This window comes from Triticum dicoccoides, chromosome 3A (assembly GCF_002162155.2).
Source record: "Triticum dicoccoides isolate Atlit2015 ecotype Zavitan chromosome 3A, WEW_v2.0, whole genome shotgun sequence".
Classification (NCBI taxonomy): Eukaryota; Viridiplantae; Streptophyta; class Magnoliopsida; order Poales; family Poaceae; genus Triticum; species Triticum dicoccoides.
This window is the reverse complement of record NC_041384.1, coordinates 163594099-163609411: the sequence shown is the minus strand read 5'-3', so window position 1 is coordinate 163609411 and position 15313 is coordinate 163594099. Positions and strand designations below refer to the sequence as shown.

Here is a 15313-nt window from a genome sequence, read left to right as displayed (position 1 = left end):
ACTATACTTTCAGTCATCACCGTGTGAGTTGGTAGCAAATCTAACTCTGGTTTCAACCATCAACATATGTATTGTAGTATGTAGCCATGCAAAGGGAAGATTTTCATGCTAGTATTGATATCTTGATCCTTAAGCAAGTACTGTACAACAGTGAATACATGTAAGCAATTTGGGATCACATATGTGGTTATCAAAATAAACATGGGGAAGATTATTGGTAATATCAGATATAGCTGTGTGTTGGAGGGATGTAATTGTGTGGAACTGAAGAATCACATGTCCTATGTAGTGCTGGTTTTTGGCATGACTCTAATCTCTGCGACTGCATTTACAGTGCCAAAATGGACATACTCTGTGTTCCACATGCAAAGCTAGGGTACACAATCGTTGCCCTACTTGCCGACAAGAGCTCGGTGATATCAGGTGTTTGGCACTGGAGAAAGTAGCCGAATCGCTTGAGCTTCCCTGTAAGCACTATTCCTTGGGTTGCCCAGAGATCTTCCCATACTACAGCAAGATAAAGCATGAAGCGATGTGCAGCTTTAGACCATACAGTTGCCCCTACGCTGGTTCTGAGTGTTCTGTGACTGGTGATATTCCTTACCTTGTTAACCATTTGAGGGATGACCACAAAGTTGATATGCACAGCGGTTGCACATTCAACCATAGATACGTCAAATCCAACCCAAGAGAAGTCGAAAATGCCACCTGGATGCTAACGGTAAGTATTTATAGCAAGAATGTTTTCTCTTGTCCAGCTTTAGTGCAATACACCTGGATATAAGATCAGCCCTCATACAGAGTAGTTCTTAATACGACGAGTAATGTAACCTTGTATATACATTTCAAATCTACTCTTTTTGATGCATTTGTTTGGTATGTTTTGAGCAGGTGTTTCACTGTTTCGGGCAGTACTTCTGCCTGCACTTTGAGGCCTTCCAGCTTGGGATGGCACCAGTGTACATGGCCTTCCTGCGTTTCATGGGGGACGAGAATGAGGCGCGGAACTACAGTTACAGCCTTGAGGTCGGCGCCAATGGCAGGAAGATGGTATGGGAGGGCACCCCCAGGAGCGTCCGGGACAGCCACCGGAAGGTGCGTGACAGCCACGATGGTCTCCTAATCCAGAGGAACATGGCATTGTTCTTCTCGGGCGGCGACCGGAAGGAGCTGAAGCTAAGGATCACCGGCCGGATCTGGAAGGAGACGCAGACCCCGGATGGTGCCTGCGTACCAGTTCTCTGTAGCTAAGCACAAGCAGCGAACAATCTTCAAAAGAAAAAAAAAGGATTCGATATCATATGTGACATGATATCGCCTATCCCGTCGCCATGCCCTACTGTTATCGTATGGTCTGAGGCGACGTTTCATGGTTTTGTCTTTGTTGAGCAAAATTAGGAGGCTAGGATGACCTTGTAAAGTAAACCCTGTATATATGGCATCCCATGGCTTATTACAGGTTGGCTCATCAAGCTCTCTGATGCCTTCAGTCATGTCTCAAGGAAACTGTATTCTTACTGAACTTACATCATCAGTCTTACAGCTTTAGAGGGTAACTGGAGTTGTTATTTGATAGCGCCAGCAAATTTCAGCTTCAGGCCTTCAGAGGATTTATAATTTGGACTGCGGCCTAGTATGATGATACCAGCAGTGTGGATTAGTCTTTGCACTCGGAGAGACTGGGACTGATGTTAAGCGCCTGTTCAGCCGCTCTCCGCGGAGCGTCCTTTTAGCAGCTCTGCAGATTATACCTAGCAAGCCACTCCGCTCCGGCGCGGAGCCGCGGAGCGGAGGGAGTCCGAACACGGCCTAAGTACTCATGACATCTTGACCCCGGCATTTTGCACCTTATAATTCATTTAAGATTTATGGACTTTTGCTCCAGGATAATCTTATCTGATAGATTAGTGACTTGAGTGATGCGTTAATGTCCTCATCGAGACGTTAATGTCCTCATCGAGACGGGCAACGTGTCTCAAACGGCAGATTTGCCTTTGACTGGCAGACCAGAACCTCATGGGAGCTTGAGAGCGAGGGTTAGGAGCTGACGGAGATATCTTTTTGGCTACAACTTAAGAGGCTCTTGAAGAAAGTCTAGTACTCTACAGTAACACTCCAAATGTGTTGAGACTTCAAATAAAAATGAGAACGGAGATCATACTTTTAAAGACCGGACTGGACCGAGGAACCGGCGCCTTGCCCAGTTTTTTAACGTGTACTGGTCTTTTAGTAAAAAACCAGAAAAGTATTCAAAGTAGAATCTATAAACAAGAAATTTAACAGTTAACCTTGCCTGGTATTTTAACGTGTACTGGTCTTTTAGTTGAAAACCAGAGAAGTATTCAAAAATGAATACATAAACAAGGAATTTAACAGTTAACCTTGAGGCAAGGCAGCCAACCAACTAGGCCAACAACATTTTGTGATTTATTAATGGTTTGCATCCAATATTACATGTATTCATTTGATATGATTGCCTTAAATATTTTGGTTTTTGTTGAAAATGAACCGGTGGTCCGATCAATAAAAACCTAAACCGGCAGCCTCGCCGATTCAATTTTCTAAACCATGTCCTCCAATGTACTCCCTCCATTCCAAAATAAATGTCCTAACTTTGTACTAATACAAAGTTGTAATAAGTGTCCCTTTTTGGTTAGATACCGCTCTGTTAAGTACTAATGATTTTACCTATCATCCTTCGCGTGAGTTGAGAGCTGTGCTTTCCCCAACGTTAATACTCTCTCCGTCCGAAAAAGTTTGTCCCTCAAATGGATGCACCTAGCACCAAGTTAGTGTTGATACATCCATTTAAGACACAAGGTTGGGACAAGTTTTTTCGGACGGAGGGAGTAGCATTCTGCGAGATAATAGCCAGCTGGAAGGAGTAATATCAACGAATGTAGTAAACCATACCTTAAAAGTGCGAGTACCCTAGAATTTCAGCTCACACTTTCGGAAAACTCTATAGATTTTTTTAGGGGAGTATGTCAATATGATCTTAATAAGGTGCGGGGCTTTGCATCTGACATTAGTTGGGCTTTCCTCTGCAAGAGCCCGCGTCCTAGCCTTTTTGCGCCAAAGTAGATGCTCAAGCGAAACATTCCACTTATTGAAGAAGGGATCAGATATTTCAAGTTCAAGAAGTAGGCATTGATCCAAAAAAATGTAGTGAAAATCCAGGCTAGGAGGAATGCATCAGAAGTCTAAGGGCCTGCTTGGATTCAAGGGACTATTTTTAGTCTGACTAAAAATAGTCTCTTTTAGAGGCTAAAGTTCCAAGCACCCCTGACTAAAGAGAGGCTAGAACTAGTCTTGAGGCTAAAACTTTTTAGTCACATGAAACCTACTAAAATATGTATTAGCCCTCTCTCTCCTCATTTAATTCCTCTCCTTTAGCACATGCGAGTTCTGGATTGGATGGTTTGGAGGATAATAAATGCTCAATAACTTCATTTTAGTCTCTTTAGTATTGGATCCAAGCATGGGTGAGGCTAGCAAGTTTTAGTCCCACTACTTTTAGTCATGAGACTAAAACGTATCCAAGCACCCTCTAACGTTTCCTCAACAATTTGAGGGGCCTACCATTAGTATGTTCCATTAAACCTTTTGATAATTTTTAACAAAAAAGGTCATTGGAAAATCTCATTGCGATGAATTTAATTTAATGGTGAGAAGGCATTTTTAATCGCACCGACAATTCGAGATACTACAGAACATTTTGAATTTTCAAAACGAGAAAGAATCTAGGCTGACATCGGACTCCCTTGCCTGTAGCGCACGCATGAAACAAATGACTAGAATGTTTGGTGGTTCCCTAAAAACCTACTGTTTCATCATACTATATCACGATCCATAGATGTGATTGCTATTTCATGGTCGATCTTATTATTGCTTTTGCCACTACCGAATTCATCAACATTACGAGAACACCCACACAACAAGGTCCGGTGTACACAAACTAACACCTTGGCTGGATGCCGCCTCTCGCCCTCAGCCTCTCCCTGGCGAAGTCGCCGGAGACCGGCATTCGCCGGTGCCGCGCCGCCACGAAGCCATGTGACCCTTGATCGTGTGCCTTCTCTGTCTGGGCAGGTTTAGCGGGAGACTCCTCCTGCTGCTGTTGCTGCTCATCGTTCTCAGCGGGCTCCTCCACCGAGCTGCTCCAGCCGAACTCCATCATGCGCTGCTGGTAGCACTTCATGGCCACCACCAGCATGAACACTGCACAAACATGTCAAACATACATGGTTAACGTTCTTGTCAAAGATGCCATGCGATGCAGATGCACACGGGTAGAAGGTAGAAGAGATTACCAGCCCAGACACGGGCCACCGTGGAGGAGACGTTCCAGACGAGGGTGAAGACGGCTGCGACAACCGCCTTCTTGTGGGAGCAAGACTCCCATGCATCCCTGAACCTCTCCAGCCAAAACTTGCCTGGCATGCATGGACAGCAAAGCGATTTAGTAAGTAAAATTACGCAGCAACGAATGAGCAAATTAATTTCTAGAACATGTCCTTAATTTCATCTGATGTTTCCCTCTTTCTTTATTTCTTTTATGAGAATGGACTAGGCACCATGGGTTTATGGTTCCTGGTGGCTTATAATTGGCCACCAGGATGAAGCACACAAGCATAGTTTTTTTTTTCTTTTTTTTTTAAACTAACACACACAAGTATAGTTGGGTCAATAGAACTAATGTAGTCGGTGTCACTTAGGGAAACGATGGAACTTCATGATATATTTTTCTTCATCTTCGTCTAAACTTTTCTCATTTGGAAAGCAAACGAAAAACTTAGGCTTAATGCAATGGTTGGTAGTCAACGGCATCAACTACTAGATCTAGCCATTATAGCAATCTTCTTTGTTGTATATGCCTGAATGGTTATCTGTCCAAAATCTAATTTTCGGTAAGATAATACAAGATGAGTACAAAAAAGAAAAAACTGGATATGAATTGTAAGCAAAAAAACTATGCGCACATATATATGTTTGGACAGCGACAAGCTATCTACCACCTTAACAAATCAGTGAAGTCACTAATGGACTTGATGACTCTGATAGAATCATTAAACTATCTATGATGCAGCATTCATCATCACAATCAACTTCATCATATGAAACAGTAGGTCACACAACTGTAAACTGCTGGCCTGAAGATCTGCGGTGCTCCGCGATGGCTCCACTTCCAGGCAGTGCCTCTGGGAGCCGAAGCAGTGGGTTATGGTAAAACAACAGAACATCATTCATAACACACCTAATATTTTAGAGGATCAGCTAGCACTACTATAGATTCATTACTGTTATTGTTGGTCAGAGTTGGTGAACAAACAGGGGCCCTAGGGGCCACAACGGAAAGTGGGGATTAGATCTAGAGAGGTGACGTTTGTTTGGATGGGATCTGAGTGCCAACACTACACATGCAAAAACAGGACAAAGTTAGGAGGAAACTTTTGGTACTGATAATATGTATGCATTACCCAAAAAAAACATAGTTGAGACTTGAGAGGCCAACATTTTGTGAGTCTAGCTTGGCAGATGGTTGACAAGTATAAGTCACTCCTCACCTGAAGACCCGTGTCATTTGAGTAATGGTTCAGTTTGTGGCCAATTAGAGAGTTTATGTTCAATGTAGGAGTTTGTTTAGAAGATAAGGCAAAGCTTTTTCAAAAGATTGAAGTTCTATTACCCCGCTCTCTGCACCAACTAAACAAAGGGTGCATATATCCAAACCACTAGAAATTCAAATTGCGTTGTCAGTTGCAAAAGCTGACACAACTAAATCAATACTATTTTAATTAACGGTAACATGTGGCAAAGTTTTTCAGTCATCACTAAATTAACACGTAACGACACCAATGATGAGACACAAGACTACTGATGAGACCAACGTCAGCAGTTGGTGAGATTCTTTTCACTTTTCCATGCTCTCTCCAACTTAAAAAATAAAGCACCTCCTATTTATATAAATTTAAAAAAGATGTAAGGTCCTGTTGTCTTCCTTCGTCAAACTTTATTTATAAATTCAAAATAAAGCATCTCCTATTTACGTTTCCCCTCACTCTCCCAGTCTCCCTGTTTTCTTTACCTATCTTTGTTTTCCACCAGTTTTCTCTAAAAACCGCCTCAACTGACCCATCTCTTACCAAATGATAAAATCTATTTTTACCCAATCACATTAATATGACAGGTAGACCACAGGTCAGCCTACTGGAATATTGATGCCTCTGTTTGCAACGGGCAATTATCCAGGAAAGAAGAAAAGTAGACAAAGTGTGGGCTACCTGGAGTACAGGCGTACAGCATCTATCGTGCAATTTCACATCTTTGTAGCTTGAGCAACCGCATCAACGACACCTCCCACGTGCAAAAGGTTGAGAAAATAACCATGCATGCTCCCTCTCCCACGCAAAAGTTACCTCTGGGCCTATATAATTTACTTTTTCCAACTTTTTCTCCAAAGCTTAAAGTTACCGAATCAGTAATACTGTCTACATCATCCGTGAACCTGGGTCTAGCTGCCCTCTTAATTTATTAGCTAATGTATATACTTTTACCGGTAGTTGTGGTTGTTATATTTTTTTTACCTAAATACATATGCAAGCACAAGTACCCATATGGCGGAATAATTAATCTAGTACACTACTGATGCTATAGTGGAGTACTACTGGTAGGACATACACACACGGATGATAAAATTTACATTTCAGTGTAGTACTAGCACTACTGTCGTGATAAAATTCTTCTGTCCTGCTCACAATTTACATTGCGCATTAATTTTTACCTAGTCCTTTACCTACGCACATGCTGCCACTGTACCATGGGGACCAGTAAAAATAGTGTCGCAGTGAACAAAACTTGGATCCAACAACCACAATCATATTAAAAACCAGAGCAGCCATCCCCATGGAAAAATGTAAGGCATACAATAACACCAAATCAAGAAATTCGGCGAGGAACACTTGAGCGAGGTAGGCAAGTTGCTTTGTGCGTGGCATTTTGGTCGAAAAATGCGAAGATATTATTAACATAGTACTGTATAAAAGGAGAGCTTTCGCTGCGAAGAAATTATTACCATATCTGGCGAGCTGCGTGGAGTAGGAGGAGCACACCTTGGGAATGGTGAAGATGCCAAAGAACACTGCGAAAACCACCAACATTATCACAGGCACAAAAAGTCAGTAACAAGAGCACTAGTTGATGCATGTGGTCCGTCCTAACATACATATACGACGACTAAAGCTAGGATGTGCGCCAGAGAATGTAACCTGCATTTTTCTAAGAAAATGCCCATATTCACTTAGCTTAGCTACATGGTGAAATGAGGCACAGAAGATGCTCCACAGGGAAGAGAAGACTGGGCAGAGAGAGAAGGACGCGTACCCAGTTTGGCCAGGGTCCAGAGGGTGACAAAGTTGCCACACCGGGCCATTGCAAACAGCAGCAGCGCCAGCTGCAGCACATGTGTCGCTCTGTCAGTACAAATCTAGATGTACTATGCCTGTGCTAGCTGGTAGTACGTTCTTTTTTACCTTCATGGTGGTCGCTGGCTCGCCGGAGAAGAGGGACCTGAGGTTCAGGAGCACCTCGTTGACGTAGGGCAGCACAAGCCTCAGCAGCCAGACGGCATCCTCCTCACCTACCAGGTAGTGGGACCTCTCATTATTCGTCTCATCATCACACTCCACACTCTCACCTCTGCACCCATTTCAACACAAAGGTGGATTAATTAGTACAGCAGACAAGGAAAGATTATGCAGGTAAACTAATCTGGGATTTTTTTTATTACCTGTTGAGTAAGGACTTGGAAAGGAATCTTAGACCAAGGTAGACCAGGCCTAGATACGAAGCTGCTGTTATTGTGCTGTGCGATCGAGAGATTTTAAAGGAATGTTCAGATAATTTACAGCTAATTTATTAATTTCTTTGCCGCTTGATAAGAGTAAGAATGCAGTAACTTACTTGAAGTTTAGGTCTTTGGCATAGGAGCAGGAGATGAGCGAAAAGGTCCCAAATCCAAACACAAATGCAGACTTTGACACATCTCTCCACATTACCAAATCCACTGAAAAAGACAACGCCAAAAATAAACAAAGGAAAACCCATCAAATCTATATTTTTTAAACCTGAAAAAAGAGAGTAAAAGCGGCAAGCTGGTAAAAAAAGAGCGTAGTACAGCACTAACCAATGTTCTGCATTCTTCGATTGCTTGTGCTAAGAGCTGACGGCCTGCCCTGGATCTCCTCATACTCTTCCTCCTCTTTAGAACCAACAAAAATGCAACGATAAACCACCAAATAAGAAGACGACCAAGAACTGAGAAGGAACGGCCGAACAGGCAAATGGCACTCACCAGGGGGAGTATCGTCCACAGGCTCTTGCTTGGGGAAATGTCGGCGGATTACCGGCGAAGCCTTCTTCTCTGAACAACACCAACAATTTCTCTTATTTGAAGTAACCGATTAACATTAACTCAGGAAATGCAAATTGCATTCCGAATTTCTGTTGGAAAAATCGCAGCAAAGTTACCTGGAGAAGTTCTTGCTGGCTCTGGGTCCGTCCTGTGAATTACCACCGGGGTCGGTTTCTTCTTCACTGCATTTTGGGACGACCGAGAAAGGAAGTCAGGAAAAATGGACTAAATATTCAGATGAATTCGCACCGTTCTGCATCCAGGGAGGAGAAATTCACATGGAGGGGTCATGGGCTCTGGGTTCATCGCCCGGAGATTGACAGCCGCAGCGAGTTTCAGCGGCTCTAGATTGGCTGCTCTCTCATCTTCAGTCGGTGCTGCCACAGGCCTGATCGCTCCTGCACTTGCACAGATAATCCCACCATCACAACACAGGAAGAATTGCCAAATCGAGAACGAAAAGAAAAAAGAAAAGCAAAATCCGAATTTGCTCTCACTTTTTGTCGGTGGCGCAAGATCTTGTTCGTCCTCTGCAATATGACGCCAAATGAAGATCGCATTTGCAAAATTGGTTCATCAAGAAAGGAATCAGACGGAAACAATCAACGAATTTATTTCTTGCCTTGATTCGGAGCTGCCGCCTGATCAGTCTCGTCCTCGTCAATGGCCGTCTGATCTTGATCTAGCACCTCCTTCTCCTCCTCCTCTGCTTCCAGCTCTTCTTCCCACTCCTCCTGGTCCTCCTCCTCCTCTGCCTCCTCTTCGATGTTCTTGGGTTGCGGCAATGGCGCCTTTTCCACCTCCACCACCACCACCTCCTTCACCTCGGCTGCCAGCTTCTTCTCCGGCGTGGTGACCCTCGCCACCGCCCGCTTGGCCGCCGCCCCCGTCGCCGCCGCGTCGGACCGCGACTTGCGCAGCTCCCCGATCGCGGTGACCGGCTCCGACGCCTTCCAGTTCCTCCTCTTCTTGGCGGCCGCGGCCGTGCCCGCGCCCGCGCCGGCGCCGCCGCCGCCGGCGCTCTGGTTCCGTCGCAGGCGGCTGTACACCCGCATGCCCTCCTCGTCGGCATCGTCGGCGCCTTCGCTGAAGACCTTGACGCCGCCCTTCACCTCGTCCATCTCCATCCGCGTCTCCCACACCGACGCCGCCGCGGGAGACCGCCTCGGCACCGTGAGGCGCCTTCTCGTGCTGGGCGTGGCGCCCCCTGGCTGTTGCATTCTTCTAGATTAGCAGCTCTGATCAGTTCTGGCTTGGTGTCTGTGCTCTGCTGGTGCTGTCGCCACTAACAATTCCCCCTCCCCCTCCTCTGCTCTGCTCTGCCCCGCCTGGTTGCTCGCACTGCCTTGCTCTGCACTCTCTCTCTCTCTCTCACTGTATGAATCTCCAGTGTGTCAGAGAGAGGGGTCGTGAGGGCGCAGGGGTGCTCACTCTGACGGTGGTGCGTGGGCTGGCCGTGGGCGTGGGCGGACAGCAGCAGCTCGATCTGGTCGGAGGAAGCAGGGGAAGTGATGCGTGCGGTGCGGTGAAGGGATCGAGCAGTTGGAAAAGATGAGATTTGGTCTGACGTGGTGGGCTCCTGCTTAAAGGCCCAACGTGGTGGTGAAGGGGGGCCGGAGGGAGGTGAGCCTTTGGTGGGTGACACGGCCTAGTGGTGCGAAATCATTACCTACCTCAGCTTGCCGCTTGCCTATTCCTAAAAAAAAAAAGCTTGCTGCTTGCCTTGAAAAAAAAAACTCAGCTCACCGCGGCCGAATTTGGTGTTTTGATCTTTTTAGCAAAGTTTTGATACGACCCCAGTTTAAAAGTATTTCAAGATTTGACCTTTTTGCTATCGTTAAATAGACTATCGGTAGGGTTGTGAGGCTACCGCCCAAAGCCACGGTTGTAGCCCACTCATCCACGTCAGTTGTAGTAAACGGCAACCGTCTTCTGCCGTCCACCCTACCGCCATGGACCCTGACGATAACCTGTACAACTCTACCGCCCGAGACCCTGGCGATAGGTGTTGCGCATTTATAAACCCGCGGGGGCCGGGTCATGGGGCCCACCCATGAACCAGCCCCATCGTCTCCCCTACGCGACCGCAACAACACAAAGGAGTTCCCTCTCTCATCCCCTCCACTCTCCTCCTCTGATCTCCTTCGTTTCTCCATCGTTTTTGCAGATTGAGATGGCTCCGAAATGAGAGAAGTAAGCTCTATCAATCCCTCCAATTCATTTTAGTTAAAAAGCTTTCGGTTCGGTGCATTATTTGGCACAAGATGAACCATATTTCATCTAGTATATTTTGATTTTTGTTGTTCTTATGTTTGTCTAGTTAGGAGCAATATGATGTATGTGGTTGGAGATGAACCCTATTTCATTTGGTGTTTACTAGTTTAGTGTTTCTATATAGTTTCAAGATTGAACCCTAGTTCATGTTCATATTTTTTTAATTGTTCATTGATGTTTGATGTGGTTGAATATCATTGAATATGATTGATGTGGTGATGTGGTTGAATATGATTGGTTAATGTGATATGATGGATACATACGATTGATTATAGATATGATGGATATATATATATATATATATATATATATATATATATATATATATATATATATATATATATATATATATATGATTGTTGATTCAATATTTTTTGTTTGATTAAATATGATTCATTCACATTGATATAGTAACTAGATTTTTAATTTTATAAACATGATTAATTTGCATATTCCATTATTGATTATATCTTTTATGTTATATTTTTGCAGATTTGTGTTCCACGATAACACTGAATTATATCAGAGAAATGAGGGGTACTTATTTAGTTTTATGAATTTCTACAGTACTTGTTTTCAACTGGTCAACCCTTTGATAAAATATGCAACTTCTTTTGCAGATTTATCCTTTCTTCATGTTCATCATCTTTCACTTCTTTTTACATGATGAAATGGAGAGAATATTTCCCCGACAAAGGACTAGTGCAGCCACCACGCTTCGACGCAGGAGTTCTCCGTTACCCCTAATGAAATATTGTTTGTGATTATTTGTTATGGAGCCAAGCAGAACGTGAGTTTTTCCTCCTAAAAGAGCACATCTTCAACTAATCGGAAGTATTTACGAACTTGTCAACCGTAGTACATCATGTAATATCTGAATTTAGTTGTTCAACTTTAGCTGTCTGTATGCTTTAAATTTAGTGCTTGTTTAGCACTATGCCGTGACAAATACTCATTAATGTCAGTGTCCCCTTTTCTTAATAGTATCCTATTGCAAGGGCTTGACTGTTCTAGTAGTTGGAAAATAAGCTGACTCCTTGCACATGCTAATTCACAGGCCACAACAAAAACCAACACAATAGATGCTTTTAGATGCTAGTGAAGTCCGGAAAAGGCGAAGGCGAAGCTCATGAGATACTAAAGGTCTTCTTTCATCATCGACAAGATCTAGTATCCTATTTAATTCTTTTGTTATCTGCACCATCAAACTCAAGTGTTTTTTTGTGAAGGGAACATTATCAAGTACAAGAACGAGTTGCTCTTTCAACGGTTTCAGATGAACTACAACAACGAACCAAAGATGTTCCGGAAGGGTTTATGTACTTACCAGCAAAAGTCCATCATCCAAGAACTATTTTTCAACAACAATGAGAAGTACTGTTATGATGAGAAGAAGATCTGCTTAGACTAACTTTTATCCCGGTTCTCTTTTCTTCTCTCTCTCTCCTGTTTTGTTTCCTTCTCTCTTCCAGCTACGATTCTCTCCAGCTCATGCCCTAGTTAAGAGGCAACTTGCTGCTGCTAGCACTCATACATCTGCAGATACCACCTAAAGGGTACGAAGGAAACCCTCGATCCCAGCCAACAACGTTGTCGGGTAAAGATGACTAGTGCAACCCGACAAGACCGAAACCAACTGTTGCATATGCAACAATCAGCAACAAGTATCGCCCAACCACACTCTTAGTTTCCGATCCAGGCAACCATGCACGAAGTTGGAAGCACAAACTGGTCGCCGCCTCAACTGCTACTATTGTAAAATCACAAAGTGAGTTTACCCTCTCACAAGGCAAGATTACAAGAGCTAAGGAGGAAATGAATTCTCAAACAAGATTCCAGTTGCGCTTAGCTAACCTATGCTGAAATTAAATTGCGAAAAAGTTGTTGCTGAAATGGGGAAAGGAGTATTTATACTAGGAACTCCTAGTTTAGTTGTGAAACCAGTCCAAAAGAGGGGCTCAAATTCGTTCTAACCAGCTTGATAAGGGAGTAAACACACGGAGCCTCGCACAACAATCAATGCTTTGAATAGCTTGCACTGGAACTCTCATATCCTTTGACTCAAGACTCCAAATGATGCACCATTTGATTTTCATGAAAGTAGACTTCATATGTTGTCCATTTTGTACTCCCACACATGTTGGTTACTCATATATTCGTGTGGCATGATGCAATTTATGAGATGAATTCTATAACTATGCATGCAATAGTAGATGGTTGAGATGGCTTATTCTTCCTTAAGGTGTAAGTAGTTGTCCACCAAAACTTGCTTTGCATCAGAGGTGAAACTTGTTTTCTTTATACTTGTTGTATGAGTTGCACAACTTATTTCTTCATGAGCTAAACTTGTTTCTTCATGAGCTGGAAGTTGTTGGTTGTCCTCAACATTGTACCTGAGTAAAATCCACACACAAGATTTAGGCAGTATAAAGTTCTCATGGATATTTGAATTATGATCACTAGGAACACATTCACCTCTTGTTCTATTTGTTTGGCACGACTCCTTGTCATGGGATCCAAATAAGTCTTCTTTGTAGAAGCTTTATTTGATGGCTAAGATTTATCATGAGAAGATGATAAAAGAGGTGAACCTGGGATATTGTCATCATCCGCCCGCCACTGACAGCGGCACTTCCTCAGATCTCCCGTTCATCCTCGTGCATCCCGCCCCCACTACTCCTGCATCTGGCAGCGCCGGCCTGCTGCTGCTCGCCACCCACAGAAAGCTCATGTCGTATTCGTCGTCTGCAGGTACCTCATGTCATGTTCGTCGCACCGGGAAGCTGAATTGGCAGATGGAAGGGATAACGCTGGCTATGGAGAGATGTTCATCTCCACTCATCGTGGAGTTGGACTGCCAGCAAGCAGACGTGTTCATTCTGGTCTTGTCGCCTCCATCATTGGGGAGGTAAAACTCTTATGCAAGGGAAGGAGTCTAAAGTTGCAACCATCAGGGGAGAAGGAGATGCTCACAATGCCTAGAGAGATATTGTGAACAAATGCCAAATAATTGTAACCCGTTGATTCATTAATACATACTCCCTCCGTCTGAAAATACTTGTCGGAGGAATGGATGTATCTAGACATATTTTAGTTCTTAATACGTTCATTTTTATCCATTTCTCCGGCAAGTATTTTCGAACGGAGGGAGTATTTCTGAGAGGTGAGTTTCAATTTTCATGAGCATGTCTCATACTTAGTTCTCTGCAATGGTAAAAGAACTTGATGAATTCAAACCTTTGAGAGGTATTCGACAGGGAGACCTAATATCACCCTACATTTTCCTGTTAGCACCAGAGGGCCTTTCCGGCCTCCTCAAAAGAGATAGGTCATTGCATTTGAGTGAGATTCTAGTGGCTCCTTCGGCGCCACGAGTTAACCACTTGTTATTTGTTAACGATAGCATGTTGTTCTTCAAGGCAAATGGTTCAGGGGTGATGAAAGTGTCAAACCTACTAGACTCCTATTGCCAAGCTTTAGGGAAAATGATCAATACCAACAGGTTTTCAGTTTATTTCAGCAAAGGAGCACAAAGAGAATGTCAGACAGGAAGTTAAAGGGGTCCTCGATGCCCATACTCAGGCTCTAAATAAGAAATATTTGTTGGGGAACATAGTAATAATTCAAAAAATATCCTACGTGTCACCAAGATCAATCTAGGAGATGCTAGCATCGAGAGAGAGGGAGTGCATCTTCATACCCTTGAAGATCGCTAAGCGGAAGCGTTACAAGAACGCGGTTGATGGAATCGTCACTACAAAAAAAAGACACATCCGTGGCATTTTGGGCCGAATGAATTTTTTTCTGTCATACTTATGACACTTCTATGACGATAATTGTGACAAAACCCGGTATCATCATAGATGTGGTGGGCTCCTACTTCTATGACAAAAAATCATGACAGAAAATGGACTTTTCGTCCTGGGCGGGCCGGAGACATAGCTGCATGACATTCTTTAGGCCGTCCATGACGGAAAAAACCGTGGTAGAAGCGAGGGCGAAGAAAATTTCAGGGACTTCCCAGTTACGGTGGGTGGTCGGGGGCCGAGCGATGCGTGTCTCTCGTACACGTACACGCGTGTGTACGAGGCGTTGGGCTCTAATTGAACCCGAGCGATTGCACTAGCTACGTTACTAAACCCGAGTGATTCCCTCGCTACTGCTGCTAACTGAAGCTGATCGATGCTGCCTCTGGATGAATAGTGAGCGTTGCTGGGGGGGTTGGATGAACAGTTCCCGGTGGGGGTGGATGAACAGGACCCCGTGGTGTTGCCTCTAAATGAACAGGACCCCGATCGATCGAGCCGGTTGGGGCTGGATGAACAGGACCTCGTGGAGGGCTAGATGAACAGGACCACCCCGTGGAGGGCTAGATGAACAGTAGACGGTGGAGGGATGGATGAACAGTAGCCCGTGGAGGGGTGGTTGAATAGGAGCCCGTGGAGAGGGCTAGTTGAATAGTAGCCGGTGGAGTAGCGCGCGGTGGAGGCTGGATGAACAGGAGCCCGTGGATGAACAGTCGCAGGTGGAGGCTAGAGGAGGTCGACGGTGGATGAACAGTAGCCCGTGGAGGCTGGAGTGGGTCGACGGTGGAGATGAACATTATCCCGTGGAGTCCTGTTTTGC

The 15313-nt window shown here is 44.3% G+C and overlaps 2 protein-coding genes across 2 annotated transcripts in view; one reads left to right on the top strand and one right to left on the bottom strand.

Annotated features, from left to right (window-relative positions):
* Positions 1-1556, top strand: part of LOC119267712 (E3 ubiquitin-protein ligase SINAT5-like) — a 2843-nt gene extending 1287 nt beyond the window's left edge. Inside the window, exons 2-3 of the mRNA XM_037549143.1 lie at positions 335-721; positions 892-1556. Coding sequence (XP_037405040.1) covers positions 335-721; positions 892-1251 — 747 coding nt within the window. The 3' untranslated portion in view covers positions 1252-1556. The remainder of the gene's footprint in view (positions 1-334; positions 722-891) is intronic.
* Positions 1557-3704: 2148 nt separating this feature from the next.
* Positions 3705-9958, bottom strand: LOC119267711 (reticulon-like protein B21). The gene is made up of 13 exons (XM_037549142.1): positions 9036-9958; positions 8911-8943; positions 8692-8811; positions 8530-8595; positions 8354-8422; positions 8186-8260; positions 7963-8065; positions 7790-7864; positions 7533-7698; positions 7384-7453; positions 7076-7141; positions 4314-4436; positions 3705-4221 (listed from the first exon to the last, which is right to left on the bottom strand). The coding sequence occupies exons 1-13, from the start codon at positions 9631-9633 to the stop codon at positions 3959-3961; spliced, it is 1827 nt and encodes a 608-aa protein (XP_037405039.1). The 5' UTR covers positions 9634-9958; the 3' UTR covers positions 3705-3958.
* Between the last annotated feature and the right edge of the window lie 5355 nt (positions 9959-15313).